General features: G+C 38.0%; 1 protein-coding gene across 3 annotated transcripts in view; it reads right to left on the reverse strand.

The window, feature by feature from the left end:
- Positions 1-7250: 7250 nt before the first annotated feature.
- The window catches only part of cd (cardinal), a 39413-nt gene continuing 23578 nt past the window's right edge, over positions 7251-23085 (reverse strand). For all 3 annotated transcript variants that reach the window (XM_069815584.1, XM_069815585.1, XM_069815583.1), the window contains exons 10-14: positions 21148-21284; positions 20242-20403; positions 17410-17633; positions 16200-16369; positions 7251-11844 (exon numbers count right to left, since the gene is read on the reverse strand). In XM_069815584.1, the coding sequence (XP_069671685.1) occupies positions 10412-11844; positions 16200-16369; positions 17410-17633; positions 20242-20403; positions 21148-21284 (2126 nt within the window). In that variant the 3' untranslated portion in view covers positions 7251-10411. The remainder of the gene's footprint in view (positions 11845-16199; positions 16370-17409; positions 17634-20241; positions 20404-21147; positions 21285-23085) is intronic.

Here is a 23085-nt window from a genome sequence, read left to right on the forward strand (position 1 = left end):
AATGGAAAACTCTGCGTCAAAATCCACAGTTAATTCCCGATTTACCACGAAAATCGTCTGTAGCTGCATTTAGATTGGCAACAGGCCATGATTGTTTGGCTAAACACCTGCATAGAATTGGAATATATCAGTCCCCTAACTGCCCATTGTGCAACTCAAACCAAGAAATAGATTCGGAACACCTCAAAATCTGTGCTTCATTGGCTGGTCACGATAATATCTTTGAAAAATATTGGAGTGCAAGAGGTCAAATGACTTTATTGTCAAACGCCTGGAGTTAGAAAACAACATTTTTAAAAAGGGGACAAGATTAACTGTAATAACTTTCGAGAAATATCACTTTTGTTGACGTCGTACAAAATTTTGTCCAATATTCTTCTGAGAATATTAACTCCGAATGTAGATGAAATTATTAGGAATCATCAATGTAGTTTTAGGGGTAATATATCGACTATTGATTAGATTTTTTGTTTTCGACAGATATTGGAGAAAAATGGGAGTATAAGAGCACAGTGCATCAGTTATTTATAGATTTCAAAAAGGTATATGACTCACTTAAGAGAGAAGTTTTATATAATATTCTTATTGAATTTGGTATTTCCAAGAAACTAGTCCGATTAATTAAAATGTGTCTCGGTGAAAGGCACAGCAGAATCCATCTTAGGCCTGTTTCTGTTTGACGCTTTTGCTTTTCCAATTCACTGCGGGCTAAAGCAAGGAGATGCACTATCACCTTTACTTTTTAAATTTGCTCTAGAATATGCCATTAGGAAGTTAAAAAAATGGTCGCAGTTTGGATTTTTCTCGGGGTTTTCCCGTTTCCCCATATTAGGCATCTACGTCATTCAGTCAACATTTCATCATTTCATAGCATTCCCCGAACGCCGACTTGCGATACACGGAGGGGGCTGGTCTAGGGACGAGAGGGATTTCCTGCTCGAAACTGAGTACGCAGTGAACCTTAGTGTAGTCAGCCGGTGTGGGTTTGAGAATGCGCCTAGCTTGAGGGTTAGCACAACAGATCGTGAAAGGTCACAGTGCTGGGCTATAGTGCCCCCCTCCCGAAATTCCATTCCTCGCCTTGCGTTCGTATTCTGAATCCCTGGTTCAAGGGTCGACTGATATGACATTCTGTTACCCTTCCATTCCATATCCGTAAGTTGTACCGCTATTGTTTTAAATGGGTGTCGTAACTGACGTGTGTGAAAGATAATAGTACATTATGCAACGAGCCTATAATGATAGTAATTAAGACGCGAGTATGTTTGTTTATGAAATTAAGACGCGAGTATGTTTGTTTATGAAACGAGCGCAAGCGAGTTTAATAATTTTCATACGAGCGTCTTAATTACCATTATAGGCAAGTTTCATACGACTTTTTATGCTCGACCATATTTCTAACTTGAAATTATTCAGAAGTATTCATTTTATTTGTATCTAACTGAAGATCGGAAGTGACCTTGTGCATAGCTCGTGAATTGTGAGATGTGCGCAGACGCGAAAGTATTGATTTTTTTCCGAGGAACAATAATGTCATTGACCTTGATGTAATGTAGAGAATAACATGAACTAATTTTGATATAACCTGGAAATTGATTTAGAATTGAAAAACGAGATGACAAATTGAATTTATTTGAATATTATTTACAATTAACGCTAATTATTATAGTAACAGAACATAACCTTCTGCGACAGTATTGGATTTCCAGCCTCCGTGACGTTTCCCTCGTCTTTCAATTGCATATCCGAGAATAATCGAAAACCTGATCTTTAATGGATAGGTGTACTTTAATGACATGCATTAAAGGACTGCTACCAGGTGTATAATTACTACATTTCGGCATGGTCGAGCATAAAGTATGTAGCCTACATATGTATTTACATTTGGAATTCTAGAAACTATAACTTAATGGATATGGAATGGAATGGAATCGAATCGGGAAGAAAGTTTTACAAATATCGTGAATCAAACCAAATGTCTTATGTCACAGCAGCAGCAGCTATGTCAGCAGGGTAGGTAAAGCGCAATAACACTGCTGTTCAGTATTGCTGCAGGAGGTTTAGTGGATTGACATGACGTGCTCCATGCCCGGTGAAAAGGGGCAGCTGTTGCTTGGTGAAGACTACATGTTTCGATGCCGTAAAAACTCGCCGATGGAATTGAACGTTGGGTCTCTACTCTAAAAACATGTAAGTGTTTCATAAAACCTGATATCAGTGATTCAATAAGTAGAAAATTAAAAGAAGAACAGTAGATGATGTGTGTAGAAGTTTCGACGCTGTAAAATACTCGCCGTTGGGATAGAACATTGGGTCTCTACTTTAAAAACATGCTAGTGCTTTGTAAAGTCTGATAGGAATAATTTACTAAGAGGAAAATTAAAAGAATAGTAACATATTATATAATATACGTATATAAGTTTCAACTTGTATATAATACATAAGTACGTAAATGCTTTATAAAATCTGATAGCATTGTCTCAATAAATGTAAATTAAAAGAAAAACAGTAGATGCTGTTTCTGTAAGTTTCGATGCTTTAAAAACTTGCCGATGAAATAAAAACGTTGGGTATTGGCCTATATAATATAATTTATTTAAAAAAAAAAAACATTGTCTGCCCAGACATCCTGGGTTGCCAAGAACACAGAATAATTCACATACAAGAATAATAACACTGATTCCAGTAAGTAACCGAGTCAAATTTACGTGAACATAGAACACGAATTTTAGAAATCATATAAATTATAGATCTATATAAGCGTATATTTTTTACAATCACAAACTAAAGAAAGAAGGGAAACTATAACATTCGATCAAATAAATGGTTTTTCAGGATTGCCACAAACCCTTTAAAAGTTGAAGTTGTTATTTTAGTAATGATGTCATGAATTACAATTTTTTTTTAAGTATTAACAATTAATTGTCGGATAGTACCCCTCGCTCTTATCATTAAGCTATGCACTTCCCAGACGCCTTCCATCTGATATTTTTCTCTAAAATACGAAATAGTAGGTTCATAAATTTGTTGTTTTTCTTTGTTGACGTCAGATGGTTGGGTCTGACTCATCTCAAACCTAACAATTGCGTCCAGTATAAATCCTTTTCTAGCTTATTAGCCTTGCCTAGAGTCACGATGTCCACTCTTCTAATATCCCCGCCTTCAGACGCAACGTAGTGCACCTCTTCATGGACCTCAAAGGATCATTTTCTAGGAACCTGTGCATTTAACTTATTAAAAACTTCCGTTTCATAAAATCTGTTAGTAATTCAGGAAGTCGAAAATTAAAAGACAAGCAGTAGATGTGTGTACACTACTGACCACATTATTTTATACTGCAATATAGTACAAATAGTTATGAATATACTTCGGATAACTCTTGAAGTTGCGTGATGTCAAATTGTGTCGGAACATAATATGTTCTAATTACTATAATATATATCATACTGTAAAACCGCGCTGAATGATCAAATCTTCGCAGGCGATCCGGGTTCAAATTCTGTCAGGCGTGGGATTTTTCATCATCGTCACTTGTGGGGACAAGGTCGCAGTTGGCTTTCCTCGGGTTCTCCCATTTAGGAGGCATCTAGAATTCTAGACTATTCCATTCCCGAACGCCTACTGACGACGCACAGAGAGGGCCCGAATTTCGATTAAGTTTAGTTCATGCCTATCTTATGGTGGAGGTACATACTCTGTCATGTCATGTCACGTCATGTTATGCGTGTAGGGTGATTACTGAACTGATGACGACTGTTTTGAAGTTACGTTGAGGTGGTTAGCGACAGAGATCGAGGGATAGAACAGTGTGTTATGAAAAATTGATTGCCTTCGAAGGATCCAAATGTCAATAAATACGCAGAGTGCCCAGCGATTATCTATACGCTGGTGTGCCTTGTGGTAACGTGGTAACTGTTAGTCGACAAAAGAGATGCAGAAATCTTAATTTTTTACATTGTATGAAGCGCAGAGATTGTAATATAGAGACGTCACTTGTGAAAGACAGTCCTACTGGTTTTCAGTGTAGTAAATTGTTTTACGGAGTTAGTCACTATTTTATTTATGGCTGTTAGGAATAAATGCTGCTAGTGCTTGTGTTCCCTGCGGTGGCTGAGAGTTCAGACCCTCAGCCTCTTACGCCATGTCCAGGGTTAAGGCGGGCAAGGCGGTACGTGCGGTGCGATGCGGTTGACGTTCACAATCAAACTGTGTGTAATTAATGGAGTTGTCCAACGTGAACACGAGACGCGTGCGATTCATACGATGCTGTGAAGCCGCACCGCACGCATTGTTTGGAATTTAAAACGGTTTGATTTTCACCGCAGATGTCGTCCGACAAGCAATAGCAATTGAAGTGTTAATTTCCGAAGTATAAACAAGAAATGTATTGTGGAACAAAAGAAACCCTCAGTACAACGATCGTTTAGCTATTGACAAAGAATGGAACTCTGTAGCTGATAGTACGGAATATTCAATTAAATTTAAAATAAATAAATAAATATGTAATTATATACTGGGTGTTCAGTTCAAAATGTGTCATGGCTCGCTGTATGCCGTCATGTGGCTAGCCGATGAGCCTAGAGAATTCAATCTTCCTACACTTCCGCAGCTCAGGTGTATAACCTAAGAGGCAGAAAAGTTGCCTAGCAAGTACGGCGTTCATTCTGAAGAGTACGTACCGATACGTACGGTAACGCCGGTAGTGGCAGGAATGTGAACTGTTTGGAAATACGTACTGTCGGGATACGGGGAGAGGGTTAAGACGATTACTTACGTATTTGTTGACATTAACTTCGACGGTCAACATGGACACGGAGCATTTGATTTGTGTTGTGGAATGTTACCGTACGCAACCGATGATAACAAATACCCTGCGTACGACTTGCCGGCGCAAAACACAGTTCGAAAGAGGTTATGGTAGCACACAGACCGTACAGACCGCCATCTGTTGCTACGACTTTCAAGTTATACCGTACACGTTCTCAAGTTCAGATTGAAGAACGCCTTATATAATAGGCAACTTCTTTAACATATAAGCTGAAACTCGCTTCAAATCGGTGACCCAACAACAGTGACGTCATGACACACTTTGAAATAAACACCCAGTAGGTTTTAAGCAATGTTTATTGTTTTCAAAACCCGTGATAATGAGATTACTTAAACATTAAATTACTTTCAATTAAAATTATTGATAAAAGGTGTCTCGCACATTTTCTGCTGCTCTCGACGTACGATTGTTTGCCTTCGAGTGCTGCAAATTGTGATATCCTTGCGTCACATTATCTTCCGAGACATTGGTAGAAGTATCCTATTCCTTGTCAATTACAGCGCTATGGAAAATTATTTTACAATATGAAATGCATTTTCTACAATAATTTCAATAGATTTCAAAAACATTCCATCCTATAGTCATTCTTCAAAGTGATAAACGGTAATTGAAATATGAGGCCGTTATCTTGTTTTGAACTCTTCTAGTATAGGGTCTCATTATATATATTCTTAAAGGATAAGCTTTGTCTCCTATGAATAAAAATTAAGTCTTTTTTTTTCTTCCGAAGATAGGTACCTGCGCAACTTTTCGTAAAGGTAAAGAGTCATTTTTTATGTTTTGATAAATAGCTGAGTTATGAAATATTCATGCATTGTCTTTTCCATATGCGTCCACGTCGATCATTAAAAATCGATATTTTGCATTAAAAACTGCCGTGCGCAGTTACATTGGACACCTTCGCTTTTCCTCGCAGATATTTGCGATGCGTGTTTTAACGCGGTGCCCGCATCGCTCATGCTCGCATTTACTTAGGACACTGCGTTACGCTGGCGGTCTGGGTTCGAGTCTCGAAGAAAAATCCATAGTGACTTTATGGTGGGCAAGGTCGTAGTTGGGGCTTTATCGGGGTTTCTCCCGAGCCCCCATATTAGGCATCTAGATCATTCCGTCAACATTTCTCTATTTCGTCATTTCATAGCATTCCCCGAACGCCGGCTGGAGGAGGATGGTCCAGGGACGTGTGGGGGTTGCCTGCTCAAAACCTGGGTACGCAGCGAACCCTAGTTTAGTCAGCCGGTGTGGATTTGGGAAAGTGCCTAGCTTGAGGGTTAGAGCAATAGATCGTAAGAGGTTGCAGTGCTGGGTCATTGTGCCTCACCTTCCGATATTTCCATTCCATTCTTTGAGTTGAGGCAGAGGTCTCTCATGGTGCAATAGCATTATAATTTTTATAGAGAGATTTGTTACGTTATGGTTATGAACTTGAAACAACGCTATCACTAAAATAGGGTCAGATGTCTCAGTCCGGCATTGAGCCTCAGTTTTACTATAATCACATCCAAATTCGAATTATCTTTTTTGTTTCCATTGAACGGGTTACGTCAGCTTCTTGTCTATGCGGATGACGTGAATATGTTAGGAGAAAATCCACAAACGATTAGGAAAAACGCGGCAATTCTACTTGAAGCAAGTAAAACGATAGGGTTGGAAGTAAATCCCGAAAAGACAAAGTATACGATTATGTCTCGTGACCAAAATATTGTACGAAATGGAACTATAAAAATGGGCGATTTATTCTTTGAAGATGTGGAAAAATTCAAATATCTTGGAGCAACAGTAACAAATATAAATGTCACTCGGGAGGAAATTAAACGCAGAATAAATATGGGAAATGCCTGTTATTATTCGGTTGAGAAGCTTTTGTCATCTAGTCTGCTGTCAAAAAATCTGAAAGTTAGAATTTATAAAACAGTTATATTACCGGTTGTTCTGTATGGCTGTGAAACTTGGACTCTCACTTTGAGAGAGGAACAGAGATTAAGGGTGTTTGAAAATAACGTGCTTAGGAAAATATTTGGGGCTAAGAGGGATGAAGTTACAGGAGAATGGAGAAAGTTACACAACGCAGAGCTGCATGCATTGTATTCTTCACCTGACATAATTAGGAACATTAAATCCAGACGTTTGAGATGGGCAAGGCATGTAGCACGTATGGGCGAATCCAGAAATGCATATAGAGTGTTAGTTGGGAGGCCGGAGGGAAAAAGACCTTTGGGGAGGCCGAGACGTAGATGGGAGGATAATATTAAAATGGATTTGAGGGAGGTGGGATATGATGGTAGAGACTGGGTTAATCTTGCTCAGGATAGGGATCAATGGCGGGCTTATGTGAGGGCGGCAATGAACCTCCGGGTTCCTTAAAAGCCAGTAAGTTTCCATGGCCTACTATTGTTTCTTGTGACTAAAATATTCGACTCTCTTCGATGTTAATCTATGTTCTTTATTGTGTTTATATTTTACAGACATCGAATTGGAAAATATTACTGTATAAAATTAATAATGTTCACAAATTATATAGTATAGTAACTCCATACAATGTAGTAATCGCAATAGCTGTATTGATATTCATTTACACCAAAGTCCGCTACATATTGTCTATTATGTAATTATCAAATGTTTGGACTCTTATGCTTGTAAATACATTCGATACTGACCTGGATAAAATATTTGGTACCACTGAACATCCATGTTCTTCATTTTTGTTAATAATAAATCTCGTAACATAAATTCTCCCTTTCCTCTCTCACTTTTCTTCCCGATATACAATTTTATTGAAGTTTGTGGTGCAGGAATTTTAGCCGCCAAAACAGTGACTTCAGGATTTTAGATTACTCTCATTTCTATATTATGTAAGACTGCTTAAAGTTATTTAAATAGGCCTAAATAATAAAATTGTAATAAAATATAGGCCCGTGTTAAAATAGCATAGGCTGTAACAATTTGTTTTTAAAAATATATTCATTTTCATTATATTTGTAACAAGTGGATACAGATATTGAGTGTAATGTAACGCACCATGACTGACATTATCTATAATTATTGTCCAAAGTATCTTGTATTGGAGAGCCAAATATTTTGTCCAGGAGTAGGCTATTTCACCTTATTTACAATCATCACGTATAAGAAACTGTAAGAAAAACATTTAAATATAGCCTAAGTATATATATAAACATCTTAGCAATATTCACAAAATAGGGATGTTTAGACACTATTATCTTCATTTAATTAGCGCAGTTTGTAGTTAATTAAATGTTGTTTTAGCAGAGTAAGAAAAAACTTAATGCAGTATGATATCTATCCCCGCAATCCTTTTGAATATACTGTAGACGTCAAATACTTTAAATAGGCTATGTATTAATAAAAAGCATGATATATGATAGTCTCAATATCTACCATTTCCAATACAAGACAACTACACAGCCAAACTTGTGTATCGGTTTATGCAAAGGTACAGAGAGATACGTACTTGACCTCGGGCTAGGAGTGCCCCCCTCGGTGGCTGTCGCTTTGATTCCCGCTTGATTGTTACTTAGGCCTATATTACACTATCAAATTTCTGTGTCACAGAATATGATAACATTTTTGATCAAATATATATGATCAAATGTCTGATTTTGGGTATATTACACTATATCAAAGCTTTTATCACATCTTTCATCACAGTTCTAACAATCAATCCACGACAGTTGTATGCATGTTGTAACTGTATTGCAACTGGTTATTGCATTAGTACTGGAGAAGAAATAAAAGAAAAAACATATTTGGGTTAGAGATTAGGCAGGGAGATACAAAAGGAGTCCATCAAGCTCTATTGAGAGAACTTCAGTGTGAAGATGTAAAATCTATACTCCGTATTTAAGAGTGGATGACGTAACATTTCATGACTCATAATGTGACGTTAAAAGTCATGTCGTTTCACAGACCATATCTATGATATGATATGATATGATATGATATGATATGATCTATGATTTATTGTCATTAAGCACAGCATCCTAAGTGGCTGATGGCCCTTCACATTTGTCACACAGACCATATTATGTACTTAATGTCCGCCATTTTCTTTCTTCTTTGTCACAGATTTTATCAAAGGTATGATGATGACCATAACTTTTATCACAGAACTATGTCACAACTAGATGTGATCAAAGATGCTATATTACACTGTAAAAGATTTTATCATATATATATTTTATCAAACTTCTGTGACACAGAAATTTGATAGTGTAATATAGGCCATGCATTCGGCCTTTCATTCGCGTGAGAAAACAAGGAGGTGCACTCAACAAAATTATGTATACATGAATTGGGCTGTAAGATGTTCTGGGGATATTGGTTCACTCTATTAGCTTTTAGTAACTTTTTGGGTGTGTATCCGTTATTTCGTCTAGTTTTTCTTCTTTCAACAGACTACAACTTACCTGGAAATCATCTAATGCGCCTTATTAGCTTATATGCGTGGAATTTCGACACCAGAGAACTTCTGACGAAATTTTCTGCAGCTCTTCCTTGCTTTTAGGAGACGTTTAGATAATAATATTTTATAAAATACACCATTCAAGGAAATATCGAACTATGATATTTGAGATAATCACACTAATTAATACAACTAGGGTTGCCAACCTTCCCGTATTCCACGGGATCTGCCATATTTGTCCCAAATTTTTAATGGACTCCCTGTTCCCGTATTATTATTCTCTTCGAGCATTTTTCTCTCTTATTTTTCCATAATATGAAAATTTTTATTCTGAACATATCATTTTGTCATGAATGATGATCATTTTTTGTCTGATGAATTTTGTTATTCAAGACTGGCATTAAAATGTGCAGCATTTTTAGAAAATAATGCTTGCCAGAAATGGGTTTGTGCTCAAACCATGTTAATCCTATAAATTTTGAAAAACTGGTGAATATTGTTCTAAGTAGTAATGCTCATACAAAGAGGATGATTTATCTCGTGAATAATAATTGGACGGATGTTTGAAACAGGAGCACGACACATTTAATCAAACTAGAGCTGAAAACTGTAGTCTAATTCAACTATTACGCGAGACAAAATCTAATCTCAAAATACTCTTAATTTAAGCCTAGCTGCCGAAGTGTAGAATGAAGTTGTTTTTTAGTAACTGAATCGAATAATTTGTCTATTTTCTATGTGAAATTTTGTCGATTCCTTAGTCTCTCGCATTTTTTTTTAAATAAAAGTTGGCAACCCTAACCAAAACTAACAATAAAAACCACAAAGTACCACAATTATCGTAACTGACAATGAAACTGTCTTCTCTCATACAGAGTTATTAGACCAGAAAGTATTACTCGCACGCTTCTGCCAGAATTTGCATGATACATTTTGACGGTATTTCCGACAATACAAACGAGATCGCTTGCCCTGTCTAACGGTCAAGAAGGTAAATATTGTAATCTCTTTTAAATTTAAAGTAACATGTTTGTGGTAATACTATTGTAGCGATTTTTGTCTCTCCGTTTATAGGAACAAATTATAAATTGCAATGTTTTACGTAAAAATGCTGCAATATACCCGATCAGAACTGAACGACAATAAAGATGAATTATAATCTCTCAGTGGACAGACGATTCGTCACTCTTAGATTCATTGCTATCTGTAACTGTAACGGACTGCAGTTTTGTGTCAGGAATCGTGAAGGAGACACCTCCAGACCAAAGAAATACCGAATTATCCTCAGTAAATGTTCCCGATAGTGTAAAAGGTACTTCTATATATTTACTTTCGATACTACTGCTGGTTATTTTACCCAAATTAAGAGATGTTCCTTCTGTCGTCAGCAATTTCAGTCTCTCCATTTGCTGCGTCTGTTCGAAATAGATGGGAGATTTAAACATACCAGCCACTGGGTGTTCCAAGGGTGGTGATACTCTCATGTTAATAGAGAAGAATCCGTCTTGAATGCTTGCGAGTTCGGAACTGGTACTCTGAAACGAAAGTATGCCTTGCAAAGTAACAATGTCTGGAGAACTGCTAGACATTGAACCATTCCAGAAGATTTCAGCTAAATAGACTTCTATTAATGAATAATCAGAAGGTGGTCCGATGGCTATATAAAGCGGAAAAGTTTCGTTGCTCCACGCTATTGCATTTTCTCCATTTGATGTTACAGCTCCAGACAAAACGTCTCCTCTAAAAGTGTTACCAGATTCGATCGTATTCTCTTTGTTTGCGTTGTAATTCTCATCCCATGGAAAACTTAAGCTCGAACTCCGTAATGTTATGTTGTATCCTTCAGTTTTCTTTGGAGTAATTTTATCTGTGATTTCTGTCCAGATTTGTGTTGAGATTCCGTTATACTCAGAACTAGGAAGTGTTAATACGATCCCTCCTGCCCACCAAAACAGATTTCTATTACTGGAGTACATTCCTTCAAGTATTAAAGGAGCAGTTGGCAACTCTGGTCCAGCAATCACACTGGGCATTGGGGACAGTTCCCGAGACAAGTTGAAGACTGTCGTGGAAGATACTGGCACCTCGAACATATCCACTTCCTTGAAGTAAACTGGAGAGTTGAAAGTGCCCGACACTTGCTGAAGAGCCGTCTGGTTCCAGACGACGGACAAGAGGAAGGAGAATTTTCCGTTGAGCCACATGTTGGTACCTAACTGCAAGGAGAAGCTCCCCTCCAGGGAATCTGAAGTCATCTTCCCAGACCAGAGTGGTCTCAGGCTGGAGGTGCTAGGAAATGCCAGAGGGTATCTTCCCTCCCACAGCAAAGTCCCGGCGTCAGTGATCACCTGCCCGGCCGTCACTTGACCGCCAAAACGTGACGACATAACGCGCACCGCCGTAGTGAACTGTCCCAGCTGCAGACGCGGCAGCTCCTGCCACAGGGCCAGGTTCGGAGCAGGGAGCGAACTGCAGGGAACACGCTCGTTGTCCCGCCCCACACTGCGCATCACTTGAGGCTGTGCGTGGCGCACTGAGTCTGCGTTGTCACAAATTATGCGCGCCAGAGATGATTTGCGGAGTTCTTGTAGTTGCCCTGGCAGCAGAAGGAAGGAGTCTGTTAGACGTCAGTAACACTGCAAACTTAAATGTAAATACAGGGATATCATTTTATTTTTACTTCAATTTTTATTGTACCTGAGTTTTTTAATGTACTTCACTCCCACCCCTTCTACTAGAAAACTTCCAACCGTCCTCCACACAGAACCAAGGCCGCGTATGCAGTCAAAGTGCCTTACGGTGATACTAAACAGTGTAGTACAACAAACAAACAAAATGGCTTTTAAGGAACCCGAAGGTTCATTGCCGCCCTCACATAAGCCCGCCAGCGGTCCCTATCCTGTGCAAGATTAATCCAGTCTCTATCATCATACCCCACCTCCCTCAAATCCATTTTAACATTATCCTCCCATCTACGTCTCGGCCTCCCTAAAGGTCTTTTTCCCTCCGGTCTCCCAACTAACACTCTATATGCATTTCTGGATTCGCCCATACGTGCTACATGCCCTGCCCATCTCAAACGTCTGGATTTCAAGTTCCTAATTATGTCAGGTGAAGAATACAATGCGTGCAGTTCTGTGTTGTGTAACTTTCTCCATTCTCCTGTAACTTCATCCCGCTTAGCCCCAAATATTTTCCTAAGCACCTTATTCTCAAACACCCTTAACCTATGTTCCTCTCTCAGAGTGAGAGTCCAAGTTTCACAGCCATATAGAACAACCGGTAATATAACTGTTTTATAAATTCTAACTTTCAGATTTTTGGACAGCAGACTGGATGATAAGAGCTTCTCAACCGAATAATAACAGGCATTTCCCATATTTATTCTGCGTTTAATTTCCTCCCGAGTGTCATTTACATTTGTTACTGTTGCTCCAAGATATTTGAATTTTTCCACCTCTTCGAAGGATAAATCTCCAATATTTATATTTCCATTTCGTACAATATTCCCGTCACGAGACATAATCATATACTTTCTCTTTTCGGGATTTACTTCCAAACCGATCGCTTTACTTGCTTCAAGTAAAATTTCCGTGTTTTCCCTAACCGTTTGTGTGTTTTCTCCTAACATATTCACGTCATCTGCATAGACAAGAAGCTGATGTAGCCCGTTCAATTCCAAACCCTGCCTGTTATCCTGAACTTTCCTAATGGCATATTCTAAAGCGAAGTTAAAAAGTAAAGGTGATAGTGCATCTCCCTGCTTTAGCCCGCAGTGAATTGGAAAAGGATCAGATAGAAACTGACCTATACGGACTCTGCTGTATGTTTCACTGAGACACATTTTAATTAATCGAACTAGTTTCTTGGGAATACCAAATTCAATAAGAATATCATATAATACTTCCCTCTTAACCGAGTCATATGCCTTTTTGAAATCTATGAATAACTAAACAGTGTAGTACGTTCCATAAATATATTCGCGTTTTTCAATGACGAAAGAGTTTTCAATATTGAATTATATTTTCGTACAGGTACTGTCGTCCGTTTGCCTACGTCGCATCCCGATTTTCCCCACCTACTTCTGTTCACCCCTCTGTAAAGGCTAATGGCTGGACTGTCTTAGCTCTTTTCTGAAAACATTAATTTCTGTCAGTAATTGGGCGTCTACGTAATATTATACAACTGTTTAAAATAACTTAAATAAAAGGACCTCCTTCCTTTCCACGATACTGCGACGTAACTACTTGGTGGAAAATAGATAGCATGTCTAAGTAATTTTATCTTTTCGGATCGGGCAGAAGTGAAGAGTGAATTTACAGTACGTCAGGTAATCTTTTATAGATTAGGTGCAGAATTATTTCCACATGAGTTACTAGTACGAAGGACGAAACTGCTAATTGGAATTAGGTACAATAGTCTATAGTGCGATAATATGCACAAAAGAACTGAAGCCTGTGTCGAAATGAACGGCCACCATTTTCAAAAATGTGTTTAAATATCCATATTATGATTATTTTTCAATTTAACTTCATTCTCTAGATTGTACGCTAATGTGCTGTAGGCAGTACAATATACACTGCATAATGAATACGTTCGCATGAATAGCTCAGTTCGTGAGTAAAAACACTTATTGTTAACACTGTACTGTATTTTGATTAAACAAAAACCCAATGAAAATCATCAAACTCAAAATCGCGATATTTCCTAGTTTACGTAAATGGATGAACTACTTTTCTCCCCTCCTATACCTAGTAACGTGATTTGTTTGTATTTTACGCCAGTATCATCGAACGCCAGTCGTGGAAGGGGTAGCAAAGGTATAGCCAGGTTAATATTGGAAATGCTAGTAAAAATAAAATGATGTCTCTGTATAATGTTGATATGGAAACTAGGAACCTGCCAGCATTCATAATATGTTAACATGAACGTAACATCATCATCATCATACAAGGTTTGGATTTTAAAGTCCGTTCCGTCCCCACCAATCAAAGTCATCCATCCAACGTCTTCTGGATCGTCCAACAGACGCAACATTTTAAAACTAGAAATTAGACATACAGTATAGTGACTCCAAGTTTTTACCTCGAAGTCAATAATTTAATCACAAAATGGGAGTGGTAATAGAAGTCAAGTATGGAATTGAAGTATACGTGATGAAACTTATCACTGTACTTTTCCGGTGTGTTCTCTGCCCTTGGTAGTACAATACAAGGAGCCGAATAACACAACTAAAACTACAGCATTGACATTGCAACCTCCATGGTACATAATGTAAACAAAAACTTGTTGGCAGAAATGTCGATCACTAGTCTGTTGTATATACAGAGTGACTCAGGAGGAAAGGAACATACGTTGAGGGTTGATAGTATGGGCGATTCTAAAGGAAAAACATATGAGCATATGTCTTATTCTCAATGGTTTCCGAGCGAAAGATATTTGAAAATAACAAGCATGAGTCTCCTTTTTTTTTTTTTTTCCGAAAAATTGCTCACATTGATGCAGAAGCACATTCCAGCCGACCAGTGAACCACTACCACAATGAATCCTATCTTGGACGTGAATCGGTCTGCTTTTCCTGAGGACGATCACGCACACGGAGTGGAGAAGTTGTGAATTTGAAAATAGAAAAATATCTAGAAATTATATCCTCAAATACTTCAACTTATCTTAATTTGTCATATAAACATACTATATCTCTACGTCAGCATACAGTGTTCTACACTCTATATCAGATGTCTTTGGAGCAGACCATAACAAGGGTCTCGATGCATCTCACGTAATCACTGCGCTCCCATTGGTTGTCGAGTCATTACTTAGCTGAAAGCGTTGTAGACACTAGCGCGTGCATATCCTGGTTGCAGACGGTATTCAGAGACACGTCCACTACTACAGTTCTATTGCGTCTAGCATCTGTGCGGTGTATGAGCAGACGACAGCAGTACAACTAGTGACTGATGCAAGAAGGTATGTTCAAAGACACATTACTTCAATTTTCACTTTTCGTTATATGAACGTAGTCGGTCACTTAATTCATACACAGACATTTAATATCGTATGAACCGCGCTCTCTTGCATTTCATTCCGTTGTTTATATCTGCTCCAAAGACATCTGGTATAGAGTGTAGACGAAGAGTAACACCTCATTCATAAATTGGAATAAAATTCAAGAACCTCACTTCGTACGAACAGAGACACGTATAACTTCTCCATTCTGACATTATTGACTTATCATTCAATAAAACCAAGTCCCACACCTATAGCTGTGTGGTATAAAGCGTCATGCCTTTGACTAGCGGTACGGAATGACTGTTGTTCGAGTTCTCATGGGAGAAGAAACTTTCTCGTATAATTTCGGCCAGTGTGTGAAACCGATACCCATATAGAATAGTGATGAATTTGAGAAGCTACAGTACAATACGATTATTTAGTCCTGACAGTCGCCGGCGATCTGCGCCTAGGTCAGGCGAGTCCATTAAGTTACGCCAAGGGATGTTTGGGTTATTTACTCGCTTGCCTTGGGAGCGATCGGATGTCATGCGTGCGGTATAGCGGTATGTATCCAGTACAATTAAGTTCTACTGCATTCCTTTACCGACCGCTCGCCCTTATCTCTACTCCGGAACTCTCCCCACTCCTATTACTTCCCCTCTTTGCCGTCGCTGAGCTATCAGGACTAAATAATCGGTCTGTAAGTAGTGAAATTCGCTTTCGTAGCCCAGCTGTAACGGCTGGGGAAATCATCGAGCTGACAAAATGTTACCCCCGTACTGGTTGAATGATCATCTACCTCTGCTGTGGCATGTGAACTTGAGTCCAGAGGTCGACTGGTTGGCTTTGGCCCTTTATGAGCTGTCATGCGACGGATTATTATTATTATTATTATTATTATTATTATTATTATTATTATGAAGTGAAAGTAAAATGAATATTCAACTGTTGGCAACTTACCAGTCGTGAATGCTTGTGGTGCCTCTGGTGTTTCATACCAGAACCTGTCTCCTTTCTTAAGCCTGGTGAACTGATCTGTTAGCAGACATGTGATAGTGGGGCCCAGAAAACCTCCATTCAGTGGTTTTTCGGCTAGCGCTCCAGTGTACAGATCTATGTCCTCCACAGATCTGTAAAAATCTTGGCACTAAAGCTTCTATTGTCAGACATATGAAATAAACATCTTAACTCTTCTGTCATTCTAATAAAAATAAAAATGAGGCGGTGAGATCCTAAACTTCATAAGTAGAGTTGACATAATTTTTGAGAAAGAAAGAAAAACTTAAATTTTTTTTACCAAACTGCAATTGAAGGGTTCAGAACCATAGTGGGCCAAGCGCCATTTACTAAAACCGTAGAAAACAATGGTTAAAATGAAGTTATTACCATAATTCAATGGAAACATGTAACAAGTAATATAAAGTATACACATTAAAACTAAATGATATGTCAAACTTCATTAAACTATAGTATTCATTTAACTTTAACCTCTTTGTTATATTAAGAATTTTAGATAAGGGCGCAAATAGCCATAGTAGCTGACGCGTCCTTCTTAAACCCTACTACTACTACTACTACTACTACTACTACTACTACTACTACTACTACTACTACTACTAATACTACTACAACTACTACTACTACTACTACTACTACTACTACTACTACTACTACTACTAACTTTAATCCTTGCTTTCTCCGTTTATAATAAATGGCGCTTGGCCCACTATGGCTCTGAACCCTTCAATTGTTGGAAGAAGAAGTTGAGAAAAAGAGTAAAGTCAATAAGAACAACGAAAAAAAAGAGGAGGGGAGCAAAATGAACAAGAATAATGGGGAGAAAGTGAGCAAAGTGAACAAGAACGAAAAGTAGAAGAAACTGTGAACAACAAGGAAGAGGAGAAAGAAAGGAAAAGAAGAGCAAAATGTACAAGAGGTAGGAAAAGTATAAGAACTACATAGAGAAGAACGCGGAAGAAAGTGAGAAAAAAAGAAGGCGAAACGAATAAAATCGAGAAAATGTGAACAAGGAGACAACTGGAAGAAAAGACAGCAAAAAAAGAATAAGAAGGAGTGTAAGCTTAAAAATAAAGTAAACAAGAATATAAACGAGGAAGAGAAAAAAGATAACGTGTTTATTGCAGAGATGCACCAAGTTACGAGAGCTTACCTGTAGAGTTCGGCCATCCTCCATAGGGAGGCTCTATCGACGTAGTCGATCATATCGCTGAAATTTCTTGGACGAGACAGCCCGCACCGTTCTCTCCAGGCGGTGTATCCGGGCAGGCCGTGATCCCTGCCCCTCTGGATGTTCAGCGACACCAAGTCCAGTCCGCAGGGCGTCGTGCCGGTTGCAGCGGAGGAGGTTGCTTGTTCGAACAGATGCTCAGTTAGCTGCAAAACATGTCAGAACCTCTTTGTAGTTGGAGAGTATGATCCCAAAACTCGCTCACTCCATTTTGCCATCTTTATGGTTTATATCCTCTGATTGAGGTTCTGGCTGATATGCACATCTATTATCAGGCAGTACATCTCACTTGACGATATGTGTCAGAGGAAGAACAATTGTTTCTATGCATCTGAAGTCTGACTGGTCTAATATGTACTGTACTGTTCTCCAACCAGGAGATCAACCGTGAAAGGAATGTGCTTACTATTGCCTCATCTATTGGAACGAAGTAGATAAATAATATTACCGTTATAACGCCAGTTTAAAAACCATGCGCTCTCCTGCATATGTTATTTCCTGTATGAAGAGATTAAAAGACCAGGAGATTAAATGTGATCTAATTTTGTAACTAGGGTAGTATCAATATGTCTGTATCAATGTTATGGTTTGTGCTGTGAGAGCTAGCCAATAGAGATGAGAGTACCCACGTGTGTGACCTTATGACATCTTATGAAATCAACATTCATTCACAGCATTATCCCGCTTCGTCTCATCCGGCAGAGACTCCAACCAGGAGAAAGTCTCAGCGGGGTAATGCTATGTTGATGTCATAAGATGTCATAAGGTCACACACGTGGGTACACGCATCTCCATTGTCTAACTCTCAAAGCACAAACGATAACACTGACACACACATATTTATACTACCCTAGTTACAAAATTAGATCACGGTTAATTTCCTGGTCTTTTAATCCCTCCATACAGGAAATAACATATGCAGGAGAGCGCATGTTTTTTAAACGCTATAACGGTAATATTATCTATCTACTTCGCTCCAATAGATGATGCAATACTAAGCACATTCCTTTCACGGTTAATCTTCTGGTTCGAGAACAGTAGCTATTCGGCGATGTATGTAATGGAGGGGGAAAGGCAGTGGCGGCTCGTGATATGAGTGCTTAATATACGAGATTGAAATCAGTCTAATTTTATCATATTTTAGGGAGTAGAATCACTGAAGTTTTACAGTCTATTAAAGATAATTTTGGCAGAAGACCGTCACAACTCAAAAATAACCATTTTTTATTTTTCCATAAATTTTAACTGTCAAAGTTATAAATTTTTACGTGGAAAACCGTCACAAATTAAACTCTTTGACTGTCTGCAAAAAAAAAAAAAAAAAAAAAAAAAAAACACTCTACTAATGAAAGTTTTGTCTTTCATTCACCTAAAATGACCTCCCAATTACTGGAGAAAGACCATCCTAATACAAAAGATTTATTATTATCATAATACTCAAGGAATAAGGCCTAATGTGGTGCATAGTATCTTCATTTCCCACATAAAACCGTTTTCTAGTATTTACTTTTTGGACTGAGATATCAGTGTTTATGTAACGCCTAATTTTTAAAATGCTTCTTCTGAAAATCAACACATTTTGAAATGTAACGGTCTTCTTCCAAGGCGACGAGATCTTTCTACTTGCTAAATGTAAGTTACCGGAACATAGCCTAAATCTGTAATTTAAGTTACTCTAAGCTTGTAGTACATTACACTACATATTTCAGAGTGTAGGATAAAATATCGAAGATATTCAGGCCAATCAAAGCTATTGCCTTAAGAAGATGAGCGGCTAGATGGATACGAGCCGTAATCCATATGAATGGTCTTAATACGAAAGGTTGAAACTAATTTTATGCTCGACCATGCCGAAATGTAGTAATTATGCACCTGGTAGCAGTCCTTTAATGCATGTCATTAAAGTACACCTATTCATTAAAGTTTAGGTTTTCGATTATTCTCGGATATGCAATCGAAAGACAACTAGCAAAACGTCACGCAGGCTGGAAATCCAATACTGTCGCAGAAGGTTATGTTCTGTTACTATAATAATTAGCGTTAATTGTAAATAATATTCAAATAAATTCAATTTGTCGCTTTTCAATGTCGAATTCAACTTCAAGATTATATCAAGTTTAACGTTTATCTTACTCTCTAAATTATATTAAGATCGTCGACATTCGTTGCCCGGAAAAAAATCAATATTACGCGTCTGCGCACATCTCACAATTTACGAGATTGCACAAGGTCAGTTCGCTCCCCAGTCACATAAGAATAACATGAATACTTACGAATAATTTGCGCTCGTTTCATAAACATCCTCGCGTCTTAATTACTATCATTATAGGCTCGTTGCATAATGTACTATTATAGTGTAAATACCTTAATGGAAATCTATGTACTGTATGAATATTTATTTTTCAGCCATGAAACATTTATCATACAGTATTTTTATGTCTTTATAACCAAGAAACACAAATTTTTGTTTTATATGGTACTGATTGCACGATGTTATTGATTTATCCTTTCAATGATTTGTAACCGTTGGCAATACAAAATATTTAATTTTATAAAACGGTGTACGAGTATTTTTTGCGCACCTGCAGAATAGCAAAGATCTAACAAGAAACTTAGAGCAAGAACTAGATCGAAGATGTACGAATATAACTAGACATGCTCTGATTTATCAGTAATCTACCTATTTTCATAACTATTTCAGTAATTCTAGAATAATTGAACTAATAATTGTAAATAAAATGTCGTGTACACTACCTCCTTAGTGAAGTAGGGATCCACCTTTTCAACCTGAGTGTCCAACGCCCCTCTGAGTGTATCATCAAGGCGTCCAGGAGTGTACAAACTGTAAGGGTTGAACAGCATTCTATGTAGTTCCACATATTCTTCTGTACCATTTCCAAGCATCTTCATGAGGCCCTAAGAAAATCAAATTTGAAGCCATTCAATTTAATTACAGTTTGTTGAACATTTTACGAATCAAAATCACTCGTACTAATTTCGTTTCACGTTGTTGGTGTTCCTTCTGTTACCAAGGGAACGTAAATTTTTCCAATTCTTAATTTTTTTGGGTTTAATTTACTATTGCTACAGGGATGTAGTCGTGCCAGGGCGCCGGCCCGGTATTTTTTTATGTAACCTAGGAATGCCCTGCTTCTTTGTTTTTACTTTTTAAAATAATAACTATCTTATTTGCTTCTTACTCAACTTTGTCTTAAAATGAATTAGTATCATGTATAATAGCAGCGGCGTTACAAATAAGTAAAACTAAATATTATTATTATTATTATTATTATTATTATTATTATTATTATTATTATTATTATTATTATAAGCTTTTCGCTTTGTGCCCTGGTAGGGTAAAGGTGCCTAATTCCGTGATACTCCTAAGTCCGTGATACGTTTTTTTTTCACTGAATGTCACGGGGCTGGAAGTTCACCGATGACTCAAAAGTAGGCGAAAGATCCAATCTTTCGAGAAAGATGTCTGGCGCTATGGTCGAACGTCAAAGCTTTGACTGACATTCAATTTAAAAAAAGTATCACGGGATTAGAAGTGTCACGGAAATAGGCAACTTTACCTTACTACTTTATTTACGATTACGTTTACATAGGCCCTATATAATTTTGTGTTATATACTCGGTAAGGATATTTTTACTTACCGGTAACAGCGTATGCCCAAATCTGAAGGCAGACGATGCGAAGCTGTTGGCAATGGAGGCGTCCACTGATGAATTATATCCATGGAAGTATCCAGAAGCCTGCGGACTCAAGTCTAAATGGTCCATGATTTCGTCTCCTGTAATCAGTAGTCACATAGGCTATTATAAAATATGTCATGGATTAATATGTTTCAATATAAGCATTCGAAATGAAACTATTATGTCAATAACTGGATAAAAGTAGCCTACCTACCTCTACCGAATAGGAATTTTTACGTAATTGGATATACGTAACTTGAATAATCATGTAGAAGAATGGAAACAAGATTTAATTTTAACACATTCTATACGAGTGTGAGGAAAAACATCTAGCGAAACTACAATATTGTGAATTTTATTAGTAACAACAATGTAATTTATTCGCCACAATAATTCCTTTCTACAATCCACCTTAAACGCTCTCGTCAACAATTGGATCTTCACTCAACACAGTATTCGTTATAGCACTCCACCGACGACAATGACAACTTACTTGGACTGTTACGCACAACAATGAACTGTTAATCTTAACTAATATTTACACAGTACTATTTACAAATCAGAACTACCAGTTCTCAGTTCACAGTTCTTCTATCTCAGTCACTCGAGTTCACAGTATCTCGAACCACAGACCTTCAGAGACAGTTCACTGTACTCGAACTCGGGTCCCTCCAACTGCGGTCCACTGCACTCGAACTCAGGTCCCTCCAACTGCGGTCCACTGCACTCGAACTCAGGCCTTCGGATGCTGACGCAGATGCGGACGCACACTCGAGTCGAACTCCGGCACACAAGTCTGGCTTGCTTGCTCTGGCTTACTCACTGACTGAATAACTGAAAACTCTGCTCGAGTTCGCTGGCGCTTCTTCTTTTATAGCAAAATCATAGTTGCGAGAAATTTCTACAGGTGTGTAGAGAATTATCTCGATAACTCCACTTCGACGGACTTCTGGAATAGTCGGGAAGGTCGTTCCACATTCACTGCGTTAAGTAGCAGCTGCGCGCGCAGCCTCCCCTCGCGTGTAGGCCCCTTTCCCCTTTCCCCGTGAAGCCCGCGCGATATGCTCTCTCGCGGGACGCTGGTCGTGAGTTCGAATCTCACGTCGCTGTCACAATATTATTAAATTATAAATCTAAGGTACAAAGAGACATTGGACAATGTAAAATTAGATAGATTATTTCCAGTTTTCCTGGATAATAAATAAATTTCTAAATTATAGACATCAGCTCAAAGAATTTTGAGTGACCACAAGGGTTCTGAATACAATAAACATGTACAATAATGGGATGTGATACATTAAAGAAAAAAGAAAGTTAATTGTTGAAGGCAAATATAAGTTGATTAATTGAAATAGAGATTGATGGAATATTTGTTTTTCGTGATGACATTATTATTTTATTTATCATCATCCATGTTAGTGTAGGAACGTAGTATAATGCACTGTAGTGGCAAAGAAAACCAGACCGACCCTTGTAGCTGATTTCAGAGTCACAGATTCAAATTTTTCTAGTCACAAAACACATCCATCTTGCATAATTAATTGTAACAATTAAATTTATTGCATTTGTCCGATTCTTACCGTCTTTTTTTTCCTTCAGTGCCTCAAACTTACAGACGAAAAGACTTTGAGAGTTTTATTTTCATCTGGAATCAATATTACATATTTACCTCTATTCGGCAAATACAGGGACATCATTTTATTTTTACTTCAACTTTTATTGTACCTGAGTTTTTGAATGTACTTCACTCCCACCCCTTCCCACACACAGAACCAAGGCCGCAGTACTGAGTTAGAGATTATAGTACGTTTCAGAAATATGTTCGCATTTTCCAGTAACGAATATTGAATCATATTTTCGCACAGGTACTGTCGTCCGTTTGCCCACGTCGCATCCCGA

The sequence above is a fragment of the Periplaneta americana genome, chromosome 17 (assembly GCF_040183065.1).
Source record: "Periplaneta americana isolate PAMFEO1 chromosome 17, P.americana_PAMFEO1_priV1, whole genome shotgun sequence".
In the NCBI taxonomy this organism is placed as follows: Eukaryota; Metazoa; Arthropoda; class Insecta; order Blattodea; family Blattidae; genus Periplaneta; species Periplaneta americana.